Source organism: Notothenia rossii (assembly GCF_949606895.1).
Source record: "Notothenia rossii genome assembly, chromosome: 9".
NCBI classification, from domain to species: domain Eukaryota; kingdom Metazoa; phylum Chordata; class Actinopteri; order Perciformes; family Nototheniidae; genus Notothenia; species Notothenia rossii.
Genome location: NC_136907.1, coordinates 67,434,290 through 67,455,272, shown reverse-complemented (window position 1 = coordinate 67,455,272; position 20,983 = coordinate 67,434,290). Strand labels below are relative to the sequence as shown.

Sequence of the window (20,983 nt, the reverse complement as noted above, 5' to 3'; positions counted from 1 at the left end):
CAGGCTGTTTCACAATGGCTCTCAGGGATCCCCAGTCAAGCAAGCTATAATATGATGAAGCGCATGGAATGAATCAGCCTCTGGGAAATAAAGTGGCTGGGATGAACATATTTCTTCATCCTCAGTAAGTAGATGCAGTTTCTGGCATGCCAGCTCACACAAGCAGCCCCACAGAGTGGCACTTTTCTTATTATACACTATGACCATTTCTCAACATAACAGTATCCTCTCCAGCCTGGGAGTTGTTGTTTACTGAGTTACATACCTTTAGATAAGTGAAGAAAATATATTGGCATTCATTTCTTCGCAGCACACTGCGCCTCGTCTGCGAGAACGAATTGAGAAGTCTATGAAATAGCACAAAATTGGTGATCACTATGAAATTGGAAAGCATTGAGTATCACTCTGTACTTGAGACACAGCTTAATTTGTGCCGCCAGTAATGCTTTTTAAACTTCATTTGAATAATAACTCCATGAACAAAATTAACTTTGTTTTCCCTTCAGGGTAAATAAATCTCAGGACAGTGTTGCTATTTCAGTCTTCTTCTTATGAAATGCTTTCTTGAGGTTGCAGAAAGCATCAACAAAGAGGTGACAATTCCGTCTTGTTGAATCCACAAGGACGAAAGTCCAACTGAGGCCAATCAAATTAACCCTGAAACAAAACACACTCACTTTAGCAATGTTGTGGTGCAGTGTTCGAAACAATGGTGAGGAAGTGAAGTCAGATAGACCATTTAAAATAAGGATTAGAGCATGACATGCAGGCATCACATGTCAAATGTTTCTATCTGAAGTACCTTTGTGTGGTTTGCACATTGGTCTAGCAACGTAAAACATTTTTTTATTCTAAAGTATTCTACTCTGTTTCTTCTTGCAATATGTCAATGTTTTAATGTTTTGTGTCCTATATAACTATGTTGCAATGTTGGAGGAGCTTGAGACTTAAAATGTGCATTGCCATTTCTACACTGTAGCTATTGTGCATAGGAAGATAAAACCTTTGAATCTTTTGAAAATGGTATGTGGAATACAAAAAAACTCAACACAATTATATGGAAAACCTGTACACATATTGTTTTGGTTCATACATGTTACTAAACAACAGGTGAGTAGGCAGGTGTGATTCAAATTAATAAATGAATTCCCCTAATTAATTACAAGAAGCAAATACACAGGCATAGTCATGGGCAGCTCTTCACGCATGGGATCTTATTGCTACGTCCTGGTTAGCGTCGAACGTCAATGTAATACGCGTGACAGGTACGTGTAGCTTTTGTCTTAAACTCAACAATTTACGGACACTGATTTTAACAGATCGTAAATTGTACCACCCCCCCTAGTTTCCGGAGACATGGCACTTTTCTGATTAAAGGACATACTATTGGATTAAAGGCGGGCGCTGATATTAAAACCTGCGTCATAGACCACACCGGGAGTCGGTCAGCTGCACCACAGTGACAAAGGACACATTCATTGGGAGCCAAGTTAATATTACGTAGCCTATTGATACCGCAATTATTCTTTTTTTTTAATGCAGTGAAGTACTTTTTCTCAAGTGCATGTGCTTGAATTCGATTAGTGGATACTTGTACTTTAAAAGAGTATTTTAATTGTATGCTACTTTATAGGCCTATTTATCCTCGACTAAAATTTGGAAGTCAATATTGTACTTTAAAAAAAAAAAAATGTATTTATAGAAGGACTATGCATATAAAAACATAAATCTCAGCAAAGAGAAGAGATGCAATATGCCAGATTATAGTTTATAGCTAATTTCCATCTGTGGTCCTCACACTTTTTCCTCCACCACATTTATTTGACAAAATGAGTTACTAGTTAGATAAAGGTTCAGCTTAATGGCTAGAATTAATTATAAACTAATAATTAACTATGATATCCAGCAGTATATTAAAGGGGACATGCAAAATACACTTTTTGATGTCTTAATACATACATATGTCTCCGGTGCGTCGGGGAACTCACGCAGCGTCAGAAAACAAAACCCTTTCTCTTTTTCTCCGTACCCAAATCTTTTAAAAACGGAGATACAACGAGCGGATACAGATTTGCTGCCGATATGACGTCATATCGGCAGCGAACCCACAGAAACGTCGCTATCAGAAACAATGCCTGACATGTTTTGGACGTAACATGATCTGTGTTTACATTAGCAAGCCTCGCTAACACTCAGAGCTAACCTGTACTGTAGAGCACATGTGTTTAAAAAGAAGGAAATAAAAAAAGGAACTCACCTTGTGATAAACCCACAATGAGAAAAAGCATTTGATCTCCGTACTGTTTCAGAAATAATCCTTGATGTGGTTTAGAACAAGATGGCGTTTTATCACAGCAGAATGTAACTTTATCTCCGGTAGAATTCTGATCAGGCATTAGCTCCACCTCCTCTTTTTTTGTTTTTCAAGCTAAGGGCCCAAACAGGGCTGGAATAGAGTGCCACAGTGACGCGTCCTAAAACCCGGAAGTAAGCTGCGCATTGGTTCCTTCGGCAATAAAACAATGCAATTTCTCCATAGGATTTTGGAAAATAGCTCGAAATAAGGTCTGTGGTTGACAGACATTTACTGTAAGAGACGGATCACGTTTTGTTCAGTCCGATAATCTCCACATGTCTACCCTACTTTTATAATTTTCGAATCATAAATCTGATTTATGATTCAAAAATTATAAAAGTAGGTTAGAAATTAATATCAAAATAATTTGTTTGATGATGTTTTTTTTCTAGCCTGCTATATTCAGATTATTTTTAATTCACGATTTACATATGCTTGAAATGTCGAATATTTAAAGTGGACCTATCATGTTATATTTGAATAATATAGTGTAGGACCATACCTATATAAGGCATATTTATACTTTTCATTTTTCAAAATACCAAACAGATCATGCATTTTAGCCATTCCTCATTTCGCTCAATTTCACACTGCCTTTCACACTCGGATTCAGTGAGAACAGCACCATCTGGTGGCCTGAAATATGTACTACAGCGTCTCCAGCGCTTTCGAACGGCAATGTCCGTGGCTGTCTCCTCCTGATTGGTGGAGTTGGCCCAATAGCCGTAGCGCAACTTCTGTGACGACATAAAAGTGTTCAAATCTGGATCAGTCTGTATCAGATCTGTTGCAGCCTTTTTTTTTTTTGATTTGGGCATGGAGGAAAATAAAGAGGGTTGTGTTTTCTGAAACTTGGTGAGTTTCCTGGAACACCGGGGACAAATATTCATGTATAAAATAGGTGAAAAAGTGCATTTCGCATGATAGGTCACCTTTAAATATTTTCCCAATTCAATTGATGACTGAACCCAACATAATTGAAACAAACCTAATAAAATAGTCCTCTGCTGTTCAACCTAATGTCTTCTTTTATGGGCTTTGATTTAATGACAGTCACTCAAAATTACACATGCAGAGTGTAGATAGAAGCCAAGCAGAGCAATAAAAAACAGAATACCAAAAAGCATTTAATAATTATGCACATAATATTTATATTTAGTTTACCTCAAAAGGATTCAAATACCTCAGAGGTGGTGTGATATTATGACTGTTTTCATCCGAACCAGCTGTCTGTTGCTTCAAGAGAGATCCTCAGCCTGTCTATTTTTTTGCTCTTCAACCACTTCCAGACTCCCTGGAGACATGTCTTCAAAGCTAAAAGTGTGACTAGCCCCCTAAAAGGTAAAAGTGTTTTGAATGTAAAATACTTGACATGTGCAACAACATTTCAAAACATCAACTTGTTCAATTTCTCCTGATTTGAATATTTTTGGTGTCCTTGACTTGCTCAGCTTTCTTTTCAAACCACAGGTAGTGAAAGTATGGTTAGCACTATGCCTTTGAAAGGTGTTCAAAGCTGCTTTATTTGATACAGTGCTACAATCCCAAACATTGCTCTCACATAAACACAGAATATAAATATGATTTCTTGTTTGATTTAAACAAATTAACATATTTTATTGTGCAAATGCTCGTTCAAACATGTTTGGAATATTTGATGTGAAGCATACCTGTCCTGCATACTACTGCTGTTGTGCGGGACCAGACTAAATGGCAATTTCTGTTGTCTGCACTAACAACTCAGATAGCACTGATGTGCGGATTTATTCCAAGAAAACAATTTTGACAGGCAAAATAGATCAATTCAGGTGTGTTGCATACTCTCCGTCCTACTCAAAGATAAAAAAAAACATGCACTCAGACAGAGGCTACAAAAAACAAAGACTTTAGCTGACGAGTCTCTTCTTATTTTCCTCGTAATAACTCACACTTTGGAGTCCCAAGAGGCCTGGCAGTAACGCAAACAACTAAAAGTCATTCCAAATCTTCCACTTGAGCCCCACATTGTGAAAATAACCACTTGGATTAGCCTCACATGGGAAACAAAATGCATTGAAATACACAAACACACACACTCCTGAGGGCAGCCATGCACATAAATAGACACAACTGACGAGTAAAAGCCTGAGCTGAACTCAGGAGTACATGTCTTTGGTGAAAGCTGGAGGGAGTGAGTGAATGTTCACTCTCCACCCACAGAGTTAGACCGGTCTCATTATAGACTTCCTCCTGTACCCACAGACGGTTGCCACCTTCCTTCCCTTGAACTTATGTTTTTCATTTCTTTGTGTAAGTGAAAAACTGCAGGCTGGTTTTCCAGAACAACTTGGTGAAAAAATAAATGTTCTGCATATTCTTTTTATAACTTGTCAGCATGGATATATGTACTATAACCAGAATCATCAGCATGCAAAGATGTTCTTACTCACAATGTGGCCAGGTGAGAAAAACAGGCTTAGTTACGCGAGACATAAAGCAGCCTCAGTTGTACAAAGCTGCATGTTTATCTACAGAGCAACAGCAGGATTTGCAGCATCTCCCTTTGAGCTCAGCCCACTGCAATGATCTCTAGCAGAAAAATGTTGGACCTATGGGATTTCCATTCAACCTTAACAATGCATGGACAGTGATAACACACTGCATTCGTCATGGCTCAGCGGGGAAGTGGAGTTCGCTGTGTGATGTGGGAGGATGTTTTCTAAGATACGAGTGACAACTATTCATTTAGTTCAGCATATTAATTGCAGTACAGTGGCCCGCCTGCCGCCTGGGCATCAATTAATGGTCATGCTGGTCTTTATATCTCTAGCCATTCATTTTAACCACTGCTTTATTGAAGCAATGCCACTGTTTAGAGAGAGAGGTCAAAGGTTTTCCCCTGGGAGACATGTCATTTTGAGGCACGATGATTCGTAGGGGTGGGTGATTTCTGGCAGCAGCAGGGAACTAACAGATCGGCAAAACTGCTCACATCCTGCCAAAATTACTGGAAGTGAAATCACTATAATGAACAGAGCTTATCACATGTGCCACCTGAGCGGGGGCTCAGTATGTGACTGCTGAGCTGCACTGTCGCAGCTTTAAGATGTCATTAAGTCACCTGGAGGCCTGTGCAACTGAGTATGCAGCTGTCATTTCATTGAGTACATTAGTTCAAACTAAACCCGGCAGACATGCCAAGCTTCTATACTGTGGGGGGAGCCATGTTAAAGAGAAATATCAGTTTCATATCATCAGTTTTTCAGAGCTTGTGCACTTACATTTGTGTTTCTCGAGTGCCTTACAGCCCAGTAAGACAAAGGGAACCTTAAAAAGAAACATTTCAGAGGGTCGTATATTCAGACACACATTGTGAAGACAGAAATTAGATGTTATACATTAAAGCGCTATGAACCTGGAAATGAGCATACTATATATTCAAATTTCTTTATTAGGATAAACCCCTTGAGGTGAATCACCTCGTTTTCAAGGGGGTCCCAAGAAAACAAATAACAAACAAGTACAACATACAAACAACATTCACACACATACATCGGAAGAAATAACCAAGAAATTACAAACATTCAGCCTAAGCATACAGCACATGGTAATACATTATAGGCGGTTACATTGAATGCATATCATTGGGTAGAGTAAAGTAGAGTAGCTGTACTATATATACAAAATCATAACAATAAAGACTTAGAAATAAAGACTTAGAAATGGGCAATAGGTGGGTCATCTCATGAGGAGATGGTGAAATAAGATGGAGCCTCAACAACCCTTAAACAATAAATAAAGTACTATGTCCCATTTAAATCAAATCCTGACATATTCAGTATAATGCTGTGTTGGCTCTCCATAGTTTGCACAATATGTTATCACTATGGCTTTTTTTTTCTTGTTTTGTTGGGTCTCATTTGTATTCTTTTTGTTTTGTAGATTATTCAGAGACTTGAAGGTGCACTTTGTGTTCTCCCTTCTGTTGCCTCTGCAGTGTTTGCTCTCTGCACTATACCCCATGATCTGACATTTTTATTTGGTGTCGTTTTCGCACTGCACTTGCCAACAGAAGAGAGAAAAACCCTTTTTTATTTAGCAAAAAGGCTCACTTGCAGAAATGACATTCATTCACATAAGGTCAACTCAGCGGGTGAAGGATTTCCGTCAAAGGGCTGTCAACATGCCAGTGTTGAACGGAACAGAAAAAAAAAAACAGGATTGTTCCTTTTTATTGCAAGCACTTCAGATGCTTTGTAACTGTATCGACAAGGAGAAAAAAGCGATAACCAAAAATAATCACAAGTTAAATCTGGGTCCACTGTACATCCGATTAGTCATCCCCAGCCAGAACAAACAGGCTTCTTATCTGCAGCCAGTACTTATATTACCTGAGTCATCAAACACCCTAAGGCTCCGAATCACCAGAGAAATCCCACATAAAATCAACACCCTTTATAAATCAGCACACGACCCGTGGCTAGCTTTAGTTATGTGGGTTTATTAGGCTTGAAGGCCTTTAGATGTCGAGATACACATCCAACATCTGAGGCTCATATAATCTTGGGTCCAGGCAACCCTGATAAAATGTCCCTCATCTCAGCTCATATGCTCCATCACAGAGTAGACTAAAAACATGCAAACACCCTGTATTTGTCATGTAATGTCAGCTAACCAGCGGGGGAGAAATACTGTCTTTCCCTTCATCTGAAATCCTACAGCCACATTTACACATTACACACATTTACATTATTTGACAAATGCACTGTGGAAGTAGTTCCTCATTTTAGTGATTGACAGTTGCCTTACGTAGCAATAATAAGACTGGATCTGGACAATACTGTTTATGCTTAAATGAAGAAGTAAGCACAATTTGAATTTCAGATAGATTCCATGAACAGTTTCTAATATGTTTTTATTATTTCCCCAATAAATTCCTAAACGTCTCCTCCTTTTTGACTCCTTTGGGGCCGGTTATATGTTTATTTAGCAGCTATCAAAGTAAGTGTGGCTGTATTTGAACCCTTTCTTATGCTGGCCATGATATTGTTAGATACTTGGGGGAAGGGATAAGACTGTCAGAATGTTTAATGGCCCTCCACACCCCAATATTTTTTGTTTTTGTTTTCGAGAACATAATGCTTGACTTGTTATTAACTGTCTTTAGGTGAAGAAGAAAGAGGTTTGGAGTATTCTGCTCAATTGTACCTACATAAGATGGATATATTATGTGACAACATACAGTAAAGAAATATTCTTTTTATGAAAGGAAAATGCTAGCAGAATAAACCATTATAAGAACATTCCTTTATCCTATTTTCACTGAACATTTTAGTTCAGAGAATTCATTAAGTTCTCTGTTTTCTATTAATAGCCGGGCAATTATCACATAGTTCTTTACATGGTCAAGTTAACATCCAGATGCTGGACCTTGCACTGGTGTGTTACAGATCTCTGAGGACGTGATCGGAAAGCACAGCGAGGCGAAATGAGATACTGCATGTGGAAGAAGCTCCTCAGAGAGAAAGCATCGCACTGGTGAAAAGGTCAGGTCTCAAATTTAACAGGTAAACAGCCACAATATTAGACTCAGTTATGAGGCACATGTATAGGTCCAGACACTTTTTATTAGACAGTTTTAAAATGTTAAGAGCCATAGTTTTTTTATATTTTATGCACTGGTATTTCTTTTACAATTGTATGTATATTATATCTTCTGTCATTTAAAAGAAAAATATATAGGCAAATGGTAAAAAGGGGAATTTCTTTTGTCACCAGATATACATTTTTTGAGTCTATTGTGCTTTTATGCAGAAATTGGCAGTTGAGGACATCTGAGTAAAGGTCTCCTTTCAGAGAAGAAAAATGACAAACTGCACATTTCCTGACTTGACAAGTGTTTATCCATTTGCCCCATTGATGTATTGTGTTGTATACCACTTAACGCAGAAGGGTTTTCATCAACACATATTGAAACTCTTAAATCAAACAGAATTGCAGGGAGGTGTTTGAGTGGATTGCAGGCTGACAAACTGCATACCCAAGCTAAATGTACACTCAATATATCACAGCAGTTCATCATTAGAGAGGAGCATCACTTGTATTCAGCATTTTTTGGGGGAAAACATAATAAGGCTGCTCATCATTTTCATTTTGGTCATAATTGTTTTCACATTTTAAATCACAAATAAGCCATTAATGCTAATCAGGAGAGCACAAACAATCATTCTTCTAGAGTAATTGTTACTGAATAGGGAAAGCAGGCTCTGCTCCATTAAAAAAGTAATGCATCACTCAGTGTGTGGTGACATAGTCACACTGAAATATGTTGTTTGTATTTCAGCGTTGCCTGACAGTTGTAAACCAGAATGTGTGCCAAAAATATATCTGTGATTAAAGGTGACTGCCATCACTTCAAAAAGCAACATGAACTGTTATTTATCCAAATGCTTAAATAATTTATATCTACCTTTCCCTGCCAACCAACCTTTTGTGGTTGTGAAAATAATAACTCACTGTTCTCGGAAACAAAGGTGGAAATAGCATAGTGCTGTTTAAATATCACTACACTACTTAGGGAGTAGTGGCTGGTTGGGTGTATTAAAGGTCTCCTATTATGCTATTTTTAGGCATATATTATGGGTCTCAGATATATAAAAAACATGTCTATGATGTGTTTTGCTCAAAATACCAAACAGATCATGCCTTTTAGACATCCCTCATATCCCCCCTCATATCCCTCTATTTCAGCCCTGTTAGAGAATGGCTGATCTGGGTCTTTAGCTTGAACAAAAGAGGAGGGGGAGCTTGTGCCTGCTCGGAATTCTACCGAGATACTCATGCTCCCGTGATTAAACGCCATCATGTTCCAAACCACGTCAAGGATTATTTCTGAAACAGTGTGGAGCTCAAATGCTTTTTCTAATCTACAGCAGGGGCGGACTGGCCATTGGGAATACCGGGAGTTCCCCCGGTGGGCCGGTGCTTTTTTAATAAAATTAAAAAAAAAAAATCTTTTTTTTTTGCCTAAATCCTACCGGCCCACTTTGCAAGTGTTCCGGCCACGGCTGTACCCGTAGGATAGAAAAGGGGGAAGTGACGTCTGACTCAGAGGTCGCGCGGCTGTGGAGAAGAACGTTGTTCTGCTGTTACTGAGTTTAGGCTAGTTAGCTAGCAGGTTTATTGTTTTGGGTGCAGTCACTTTTGCCTCCACTTGCTGTTCAAAGAAATGTTGAAAGAAAAAGTAAATCTGTTTACAGTTCTGTTTTATATTTGTGTTGAAGAAGAAGAAGAATAATTGGGAGGGATAAAACCCTCTTTAATGGTCACACATGCAGAGCACACAGCACACACAGTGAAATGTGTTCTCTGCTTTTAACCCATCCTAGTACCAGGAGCAGTGGGCCGCTATTGTACAGCGCCCGGGGAGCAATGGGAGTGAGGGGGGAAGGGGGATGTCCGGTGCCTTGCTCAAGGGCATCAAAACAGTAATGCAAACCACAACAATATAGCATCCACTGCCATTTGGACTCTTGATCACTTTTAAAAATAAATCACTGAATTTATCTTTCTGCTTATGTTTCCTGACAAAAAAGTATTGATTTACATTCATAAGCCCCTATTTCCACCTGTGCAGTTGAGATACAGTACAAGGGACTATTTATTTTTCATTTTTTCTCTCTATAAGAGGCGAGGGCATTCTGTTATGAGTCATTTCCTCATGTTTTCTGTCTATTTTATTCAACACAATATGCAAATTACCTGCAGCTCAATAATATTGCATCTGATTTTGTCGATGACATGAATTATATATTTAAAAATGATTTGAGAAGAAGTAAGTGAAAAAAATATTATTGTGGTTTCTTCAGTAGATTACATTTAGCGTCCCCAGACAACCCTTTGCAGTCTGGAGTCCTTGAATGTTAGATAAACTGGGATGAGAGTTGAAATGAATGATTTGACATTTTCAGTAGTGGATAAGAATAGACTGTGGTTTTGAGAAATAAACTTTGTAATGCTAGGTAAGGCAAATAATAAAATGTATATTACAGTATAAGGTCAGGAAAGTATTTTGGTTTTGATAAATAATAATAATAAATGTTAATGGGATACAGTCGCTGGTATCAAGCTTGAACAATATTTGCTCCATCTATTGTACCACCCTGGCACCCACAACCCTATTCCCTGCTTGGCTGCATAAATGGCACACTAATTCCTGCTAGTCACTGAATTCACGGATGTAAAGTGGGATGTTAGGGAGACCGTTTCCAGTTGACCAGAATGCATTGCAGTCTGCTCTTCTATAAAATACAGACCACGCAGTTGCATTTTCTGGCCACTTAATCTGCCACAGACTTTAGTTCAATTTAGCCCATGCACATTTGAGAAAGCTGAATTTATGGCATTAAGGTTACAAATAATGTGGGTTATGTTTAATAAAAACTGTGTTTAATAAAAGTTTGTGGTTGGATATAATTGCTCACACCAAAGTCCTCATTAAAGTGCTTATTCAATGGCAGCTGCACTTGCATTGTATAACAGGGCTGATTGGTTCTTCACACCTTTTTTATTATGTTATATCTACCCACAAAACAAGGCCTTTTAGAATAAGGTACTTTGCTGGGTGTCACCCCCCTCCTGAGTTTTTGACGACTGAAAGAGGCTTTCATAATTTCTCTTTTTTCGTACCTTGCCCATCTATTGATTTCTCATATCTTGAGGAAATGTTCAGGGTACAGCCACAGGCAACATGTCTGGGATTGCATATATGTTTATTCTATAGAGGCTGCCTCCAACTCACTTCATTTTCTGACAGCAGGGACTGTTCTCGCTTGACTGAACACGACATTTTGGATAGCAGGTGTGATGGGTCCGGGTGACAAAGCTCATGATCCGGTCAGTCCGGTGTTTCGGCTGTCTTCCACCGGGTTGCTGCAGCACGTTGGATGGATGAGAAATTGCGAGGCTGTGATTGGCCGGGCACTCGGCTCCCGGCTCCCAGCGGGTAGGAAGGCTCCCTACTTGTCATTACGGTTGCTCAGCTTCACAAGCCCATGAACACCACTGGGCTCAGTGTCCGCCTCTCGTCGGACTTGGAACTCATATAACATTATCCAAAGCGGCGGATCGCACCATGGATGCTACTATTATTCAGATAATATTCGGGGAGCTAGGGGACCTTAATTGTAGTTTAGTAGATGCTCTCCAAGACACTTTTTTGGGGAACGCTTCATTGTCCTTGCTGAGCACTGATGGTAAGATGGAATTTCTTCCGGTTTTGTTGTCAATTATTCAGAGGTCTTGGATACCGGAAAATATTTAAGATTCCGCGTTTTTTATTCTACTTTATTCCCCCCCTAAGGTTTTTTTTGCAATGCCACAACCGATGAGATTGGAACATGCTGGCCGCGGAGCAGCACCGGGAGGATTGTGGAGAGACCCTGCCCCGAGTACATCAACGGGGTGAAGTACAACACAACCAGTAAGACATTAATCCGTGATGGCAAAAGTTATTTATATGGATAACATTATTTATTTTTTTGCACGTACATGATATTGCACTCAAAATCCTCCCATATGTGCTGGATTTAAAAGTAAAAGCATAATATTATTTTGGATGAAAATGCAATGTCTGCTCCTATAAGCAAACACACTCAGCAAACAAACTCTAATGTGTGTTATGCACTGTATGATGTTGCATGTGAAATTTGGTCGAGAGCAGTGGTGAGTGACAGTGAATCTCAATAATGGTCATTACACCTTGAGTCACTGCAACAGCTGCATCACATGAGCATGTGTGCTGTTTGCTTAGGAAAAATATATCTAAAAGCCCTTGAAAATCATTCAAATGTGACGTGATTACATTTATAATTCTCTAATTTGATCGTTTCATCAGATTGTGTACCATACCAAACTTGCTCTTGTGATCAGATAGCAGTTTGCAGTTGAGTTTGAGAACATTTATATTTTTGAAAATACTGTGAAAAATGAATTTTCAGTATTTATCAATAATCTGACACAGAAGAGAGAATTAAATTAAATTAAACCTTCGCAGGCTGTTATGGAATACAGATCGAGTTGACCAGAATGCATTGCAATCTGGTCATATAGGATTGTCGGCTATAGGCAGCTTCATTTTCTGGCCACTTAATCTTCCACAGAGTTCACAAGGTCCTTGGTGGACAAATATGTTTTTCTGAATCCATCACATGAACATTTTAGAAGCTTAATTTATGGCATTGAAACTTACCCATGAACACACCTGTCACCATCGAGCCATCAGCCTATTTGTTGTGATCGTGACCAGATGGAAATCCAATGGTGTGTTCAAATGAATGTGTGGTTTCTGGTTTTAAGTCAGCATGCAGCTGATGTCAGCTTCACCTCCACATTAAGTCTTGACACCAGGTTGCAGCCAAAGTCACTGGAACTATATACAGAGACCATTTTGAAATATATTTTTTTAAATAATAAGCTTAAGATAGGTTTTATTATCAGCTGGCTTGAAAGACTGAGCAATTCTAAACTCAGTCTGTTTCAGCCAACAGTTTCACCAAGTGCTGAGAAGAACATATCACAACTCTCCATGTCACCAGCAGTGTCACGTTATGTAACTTGTGTATTAATCATGAGAGTGATGAACTGAATTGACACATTCAGAGAATTAAATTGCAGCTTTAATTTCAGCAAATAACATCAGAAAATATCAAAGCAAAAAGGGTGCAGGTGACAGTTTGAGAGTGCATGTCCGAGGCTATATTTCTCATTTAACAAGCTTGTTATCACTTTAATAAGCTCATGTGCCCGTTGCTATAAACTACTTATCCCCACCACACACACGCACACACACACACACACACACACACACACACACACACACACACACACACACACACACACACACACACACACACACACACACACACACACACACACACACACACACACACACACACACACACACACACACACACACACACACACACACCCTGTGTATGCCCTCTTACTGCATTGATTCCCCCTTTGCTCTGCTGCCGTTTCTACATATTGTTTGGCGTGTCTGGTGGTTAATTTCCCTTGGTGTGAAACGTGCAGCCAACACCTGCTCTGATGTATACCTTCATTACTTGACCCCCCCCCGGGGATCGATGTGAATTAATATTTTTTACAGGCTGAGGAGTGGCAATTTTGCAGTTGTTAAAAATGTTGGTCAAATGTACCTCACCATCAAACAATGGGCCTGTCAAATCCAATTGCAACATAATGGCATTTTTGTTTGCTGGAGGTGATGACATAATTAGCTCCTTCTATTTTAAATGGATTTGATCAAAGAGTATACTGTAAGAATGAAAGAAAAAACGAGCTCTTTTATGGAAATGAAATCACATTGTTGCACAGATTGCAGCTCTGAGGTGGAATGACGCAGGTGACAGATGTTTTTTTTCCTTTGTGTCAGGCCCACGAGTAAAGTAATTATTATTATTAAGTGTCAACTTACTTTTGGACATTGAACTGAGAACACATTTTATTTTGCTTGTCCATTAGAGCTCTCAATGTCATTGCATTTTCCATGGACCACTATGGAAGTGGTTTCAGACAGGGAACAAAGTGATTTCACAGTTTGCCCACTTTGCAGACAATCAGACATAACTGAAAGTATTTTACAGCTTGTTTCACACACTGACAGCAGTGTTGGGACTTTCAGCTGTCCAACTGTAACGGAAGATTATAGACCTTTGCTACATGTTTTTCTGTGTCAGAGCCACTGAGCCAGACTTGATCGGTTTAGCTGTGTAGGATCGATTGTCTTATATTAAAAACACGGGAATCACACAGGAATTTTAAGAAGCTGTTGAGAATTTAGTCCATGGAGCTGTTTAATGAACTTTTTATCGAGCGAGCATTAGAGTCTCTATAGATTATGGCAGTAATGCATACAGGTCTTTATGGGAGTTTGATGGGATTGCAGTGTATGAAACATTGTATGCCTTCCTTACTGCCTGTATTGTGCTAACGTGTCTTAGGCACTTACAGTAGTGGAAGGGAGGTTTAAAGAGGAGTCTGAGTTACTGGAATAGTTAAACATTTTGGGAAATAGATGTATTCACCTAGTTCAAAACAGATGGCCATACTGTACATCCTGCAAACAGCTGTATGGAATAACCACACATCATTTAATTCCATATTTCGGATCAAAGTGGACCTTATTACATTATTCTCCACTATTGTAAGGCACAGTTTGCGCTGTTCTGGGCTGTATTGTATTCTGCTTTAATGGAGCTTAAAGGTTGGAGAAACGTACGACTGTAAGGGCTACCAGTTTGTTAATCACATTGAACTGAAAGATATGAAAAAGGAAACCGCAATCTTTGAATTGTATTGCATGCAATTATTTCAAGTTACAATGTGTTATTTATTATCAATTTAGATAATCATTTTTTCATTTAATTCCCTTATATCTCAATATGCAAGTGTTATATGTTAATTCAAACATGATATGAATGAATAGATAGACTTTCAAGTTCATATTTAACCATCTCCTGAGCAAAAAGGAGCATATTTGATTAAAGTCCCCAGATAGAATTGTCCATGTTATATTTCAAGGACATCCAGTCTGCTATCTTCACTGTATTAGTGTGAATGTATAAGTGGGATAGTATTAGCGTTTACAAAACTCTTTCATGCTAAATTCAAACTTAAGCCACAGTAGGCGGCATGGTTTTACAACAAGTGACATGGGCGCTGAGACAATGGAGGCCAGTGTTTTGATTCTGCTGGGTCACTTAAGCGGCACCATTTTCATCCACTGACACATTAAAATTAAAAAATCTGGAAATAAGTCAGACCAAAAATAGAAGATTGGCCTGAAATCACATGGGCAGGTGTTAATAGAGGGTTGCAATTAAACACAGAGTCTAAAATCAGAAACATAATCTGATGTAAAGCAATAGCACGCTGTTTTGCGGTAAAGAAAAAGCCTGAGTGGCGTGTGTGGACAGAGTCTAATTTTGGCCACATAGAGTATCTGACCTAGTAAGGGACTAACAATAGATTATTTTCCATTTCTTGGAGTGTCTCACAACTAAACATTTAATGGGCCTGCATATTTGAAAGGCATGACCCAGGGTGTACGATGTTATATTCTAAGAAAATCCCCTACTGTATGCATTGTACTCCCAGTTGTTGAACACTGGAGAATATAAATGTTATCTTATGTTTAACCTTGTAGGTTTTTCGTAGCACATGAAAATGAATGACTGAGGTAGTCTAATGTCAGCAAAATGTTCCAATTCTCTTACAAAAGCCGTACATTTCACAGACTTAACAGGCCCCTTCAGGAGAGGTTTATGCATTTTAAAAACTTTTTTTGGCGCATTTATTCAGTTCTCTGGTTTACATGAAATGCACATCACCACAGTCGAGGTTGAGTTGTTTGAGTTAAGGTAATTCACTGCCTCTGCTTTGTCACTTATGTGATGTGTTTTCCGTCAAGCCTCAGGCAAGACAAGATGTTCAATGCAGCAAAGATGAACAATATCAACAGCAACGTGTCAGTTTTTCTAATGCAAGCCATATCTTGGTGACCCATGTGCTTTTTCTGTTCAGATTATTTAGTGAATCACGCTTCTCCCTGTGTTTCTCCAGTCATTCTCACAGAGGAGACATCAGCACACAGTGTACCTGTCTAGTCAACACAGCTTTAAGTCAGAATCGCTGTTTCTACAATAGAACTTTATTGATTCTCTTATCAGGATTAATAAAGTCCAGGACATATCAGCGCCGTGGCGGGTATCAGGATCAGAGTGAGGAGCAGAGCTGCTGCAGCGTGGTTTGTCTCGGATGCAGCTCGATTCTTTTCTTTTAAAATAGAGGGTGAGTCGGTGCAACATTACCTCATCTTCCGGAGGCTAACATAATACTGAAATTGAGCAGTGACTACAGAAAGACCGGCGTAATGAACAAACAAGAAAATTGCAGCTTTTTCTAAGTTCTCCGTGATAATTTGTGCATTTTTGTTGATTTCTGTCATTATGTGCGAGTGAGATCAAAAAACCTAGATTGTATTTTCAAAAGAAGTTGTACAAGTTGCAGTTATTTAGATTCTCCATTTCAAAGATTAATCTCCTACAAAATGTGAGTCGCTGACATTTGAGAACAGACCTGCAAGCTTTTTTGGTTCTTTGGAGGACAGAGAAACATTTTCCTTTGTGCACTGTATCATGCAGAGAGCACCTCTGGCTGCTACAATTTGTGCTACTTTTCCTTTCCCTGTGATTGCACCAGAATCATCTTAAAGTACCTCCCCTGCTGTGAATGTACACCTCTTTGAAACCTTTGATCCACTTCTCCATGGCTGGACTGTGTAAGAAGTTAATCAGTCAGCAAATTTGGGTCAGCATGTGTGAAGCAAACAATTGACCAGCCATTATCCACAGAGTTCCTTTAGGGGCCTAATCAGCAACAAGCACCACACACAGTAAAAGACAGACATTTCATTTGATCTATACCATATTTGATGATATCAATGTAGCCTTGGTAGGTCTGTATGTGGTATTTATATATCCACAGGAAGGATACAACAGAGCGTGATTTAGATGATAATGGTTCTTATTGCAGTGAGCTGCTATAAAAGGATTGGATAAAGTGCTTACAAAATGTGACAACATTCGCTTTAGCTGTTTAATGCGGTGTATTATGGTCTCATTATCCAGACACGCTATCCTCTATGCTTGGCTTGTTAGTTTCCCTCCGGGCCACTGACTTGTTGCACACTTTCTGATAATTATTTCTCACCAACTGACTTTAATGCAGCTGTGAGTTTTAACAGGAAACACATGGGAAAAGTGTTTCAATCTATGACGTAAAATTATAATTATTCCTAATGTGTCATGAGGGCATAAAGAGTAATAGGAAAGCTTAAAAGACCCAGCTGTGTGTAGAGTTTCACCCAAAAGCTTTTCCTCAGGCTCTGTCGGCCTGTCTGATTCAGTAATCATCACTCATAAGAGAGATTAAGTGCAATTGGTGATGTGATGCACAGACATCTGCCGTGAAGCTGATATGTTTAATCAAACTTCTACCTTTCAACCATCCTTCCATTAATCATTCAACAGAAGATGAATAAGCAACAATTTGGAAATTCGAGGATTGATTGATAGAAATGTTGATATTGCAGCTTGATGCTGGTTGGTTAACCATTTTCATTCATTATTTTCACTATGATTACAGCTGTACACAAAATTGTGTTTTTTTGTGTGTTTTCTTTATCTATTTTGAAATTGAGATATAAAGAGACATTGGTTTGGTTATAATGATATAAAAGAAATTGTCTATTTTTTGTTTCTGTAACACTGAACTTGGGAATGATCTTAATTCAACAATAAACCGCCATAAGTAATTATTCTGAATAAAATACCTTGAACTCTGCATCAGGCCCCTGACATGTTATCCAGCTGTAATCTTAAACTTAATTTTATGAAATGAACCCCACAACCTTTGAAATTATCAGGAAAACCGAAGAAGATCTTTAAAAAAATAATAACGGTTTTCTGCTGTACTTAACGAAAAATAGTTTTCTTTTCAGTCAATTATCTTATTCTTGAAACTAATGACACGATTACACATCTGAGTAATGCTGGGTCAATTCTAAAAGAGCAATTCCTCTCAATTGCATTAATGGTTTACCAGACGGGTATTCACCAATAGTGGCAATACACCCCAGAGCAAGGCCGGATTAACCATATGGGCAACCTGGGCAAGTGCCCAGGGACCCTTGAGCAAAGAGGGCCCTCAGTGATAAGAGAAAAAAAAAAAAAATCGTTTTTAATTTTTTTTTCGGGCACAACCTCACTCATCATACATTGTTTTAAATGACACTCACACTTCGCCATAAATAACACAGCTTTTCCATAGGGTCAAATTACTGTAGGTCTCTGTACTGTACTGTACTATGTATGCGCTCAACTTTATTACTACGCGGCGGCGGTCTATAGCCGAATCACAGCCCCACCCCAACCACACAATTTCACTACATATTTTACTTTTGTAACTCTCAATGTTTGTGACAAATATAACTCCTTGTGTACTTGTACAGCCAGCCAGTCATATGTTGGCATTAAGTGGGGTGCTGTTCTGAGGTTTTGATTGATATTACCTAGGTCTTCTTGAGCCATACACTGTCTTGAGATCTTATCCATTGTATCTTTGTCTTGTGATTTTTGACTAAAATGGCAAAAGGCTAGACCTACTTTGGTTGGACTATTACCTAATTCCCACCAACGCAACTCCGGTTCAAGCTCCGTGCTGGAGCTTTTCAGGTTCAGAACCGGTTCTTCGGTTTAGCTCCGGCTCTTTTCACACAGCCCAGAGCCCGACTGGTGCTGCGTCATTGCGTCATCGTTTGTGTCATGACGTAACCGTTTGCGTGCCTGCTTCATAAAGCCAAACCGCGCGGAAACCCCTCACAGCTGACACCGACAACAACAACAATGGCCGATTGTGCTCCAGCTTCCTCTGTACCTCTTCAGAAGACCAGCTTCCCAGTAGGTAGCTGGTCTCTTCAGTGGACCACTGCTGCTTGTTAAGTTTCTCCATCGTTGTGTACAAACTGGATAAAACATGGGCTTTTTGTTGTTGTTCGGGAGTTGATCCCGCCCCTGCCCCGCCTCGACGTAAGCGTGATGTATGTGGTGCTTTTGCTCTAGCCGGACAATTTTTTGGTGCTTGAAACGAACCGGATTCCGGAGCTAAGAGGCTGCTCCGCTGCGGTGCGAACAGGAAAACCCAGTGCTTTTCAAGTTCCAGCTCCGAACCGGCCCTGAAACACCGTTGATGTGAATGAGGTATATGTGGCTGCGTCCCTGCTTCTGACAAATAGGTGTGCGATTTGACATGCCAGATTGACTGAAAATTCTAAATATTGGTCATGTTGGTAGGATTGGGTAGGCATGGTGTTACTTGTTGGTACATGGGTTGGGGGGGCCATGAGTGCTCAGTGCCAAGGGGCCCCTGGAGGTACTAATCCGGCCTTGCCCCAGAGTAGCAAATAAAAGAACCTGCGTCATGTATTTTCATCATGCTCCTTCTTTATTGTTTATGAATTTCTATGAACCATTTCAAGTGTACCGAGAGTGCCAGTCAGAGTTCCCTTCCTTCCCTCTTAAGGCAATTATTCAGGCCCATTTCTATAATTGACATGTTAAAAGACATATGCTATTTTTCCATCAGAGATGAAACAGAAATGTCAAAGCGTTCAGCAACCTCCATTAGTCTGGTGAATACTCTCTAAAAGGTTTGTTTAAATATGAAACCAAAATGTAAACAAGTTATTGTAAAGATGCATCATCTCCACCTGGTTGCAGTGAATCGGCTCTGTGACACAACCAGGTCTCCAAGTCACACAAAAAGCTGGTTAGTTCCCACTCCTTTATAAAATATAAATCAACACGATAGTCTGTGACAAACCACCGGGCCAACTTAAGTGTTTGTTTTTGCAGTTTCTTTTATTGATGTCTCAATCAAGAAGCTGATTTGAATTGACAGGGGCTCGCAGGGGTTTATTTGTCGAACACATTTTTAACCCCTTTGTCAATAAGTACAACATTCAATAATCCCCAATCATGTTTTCCATCCTGCTGAATGAAAGGCTGCCAGAGAGATTAGAGCTTGGTGGAGAAATGTTTACTTTCAGGGTCGAATCAAGTGAAAAACACCAGTCTCTTCAACAACACTGTGAGACTCAGGTTAACGCTTTTACAAACATGCATACACGCTGACGTAGACAGTTTTAACATCCTCATTTTTAGGTGGGACTGAAGAGTTTGCCGTATTTTAGGAATAGTTGTTAGGCATAAAACTAAAAGACTGAAACAAAAACTACTTAAACAGAGAGAAAATGCACAATCATATCAAATAATTACTACCATATAATATGTTAAATAAATCTGTATTATCCTTTCTAGATCTAGAACAAATTATTTATGCCATTGTTTCATTCTGTCCTGGTTGCTGTTCTCCGCTATCTGCTGTGACGGAGCTCCAGGTGGTACAAAGTGTCTCACCGCTAACTGCTAAAATTATTTTTGAGATCCCTCAGTTTTTCTCACAGCGTCTCCTTGCTGTCCAGAAATTAAAAATAAGCTTGGTTACTTTTGCTGTCAGCTTCCACTCAAATCGTTTTCCCTTAGCCATGCAAACACGCAAAGTCACTAGACATCTTAATCAAGCTGTAAACACTATGTTTCGTAAGCATTTTGTTTTGTAACCATTGCTTCATGCAGTTGTAATGCCTTTATTGTTATTCTCTGTAACATTTAAATGTATTTCAGTTTAATTAGGATTTATTCATCAATGTTTTTCAGTGCAGCACACAAATGTGCTAATGGAATATCACAAGTAATTAAATATGCTTCTTAGTATAAACATCACTCCAGCACAACAATCAAGAGGTAATGGCATGCAGAGTGCTTTTTAAACTAGTCTTTTACCACTGACACATGAAATCTACAGATTGTAATGGAGCCGTCACTTATTAACATATTCTATGCTAGGATGCTTTTTTTGTTCTTGATTCCATTTGCAAATATTGTGGAAAGTAATTACCCTAATATGTTTGCAAGTACATCATTTTAAACAGAAGTGGTGGTATTA

At 39.1% G+C, this 20,983-nt stretch overlaps 1 protein-coding gene across 1 annotated transcript in view; it reads left to right on the top strand.

The window, feature by feature from the left end:
• Window positions 1-11,395: 11,395 nt before the first annotated feature.
• LOC307019759 (corticotropin-releasing factor receptor 2) overlaps window positions 11,396-20,983 on the top strand; it is a 33,604-nt gene continuing 24,016 nt past the window's right edge. The window contains exons 1-2 of the mRNA XM_079650852.1: window positions 11,396-11,589; window positions 11,697-11,816. Of these exons, the coding sequence (XP_079506978.1) occupies window positions 11,469-11,589; window positions 11,697-11,816 (241 nt within the window). The 5' untranslated portion in view covers window positions 11,396-11,468. The remainder of the gene's footprint in view (window positions 11,590-11,696; window positions 11,817-20,983) is intronic.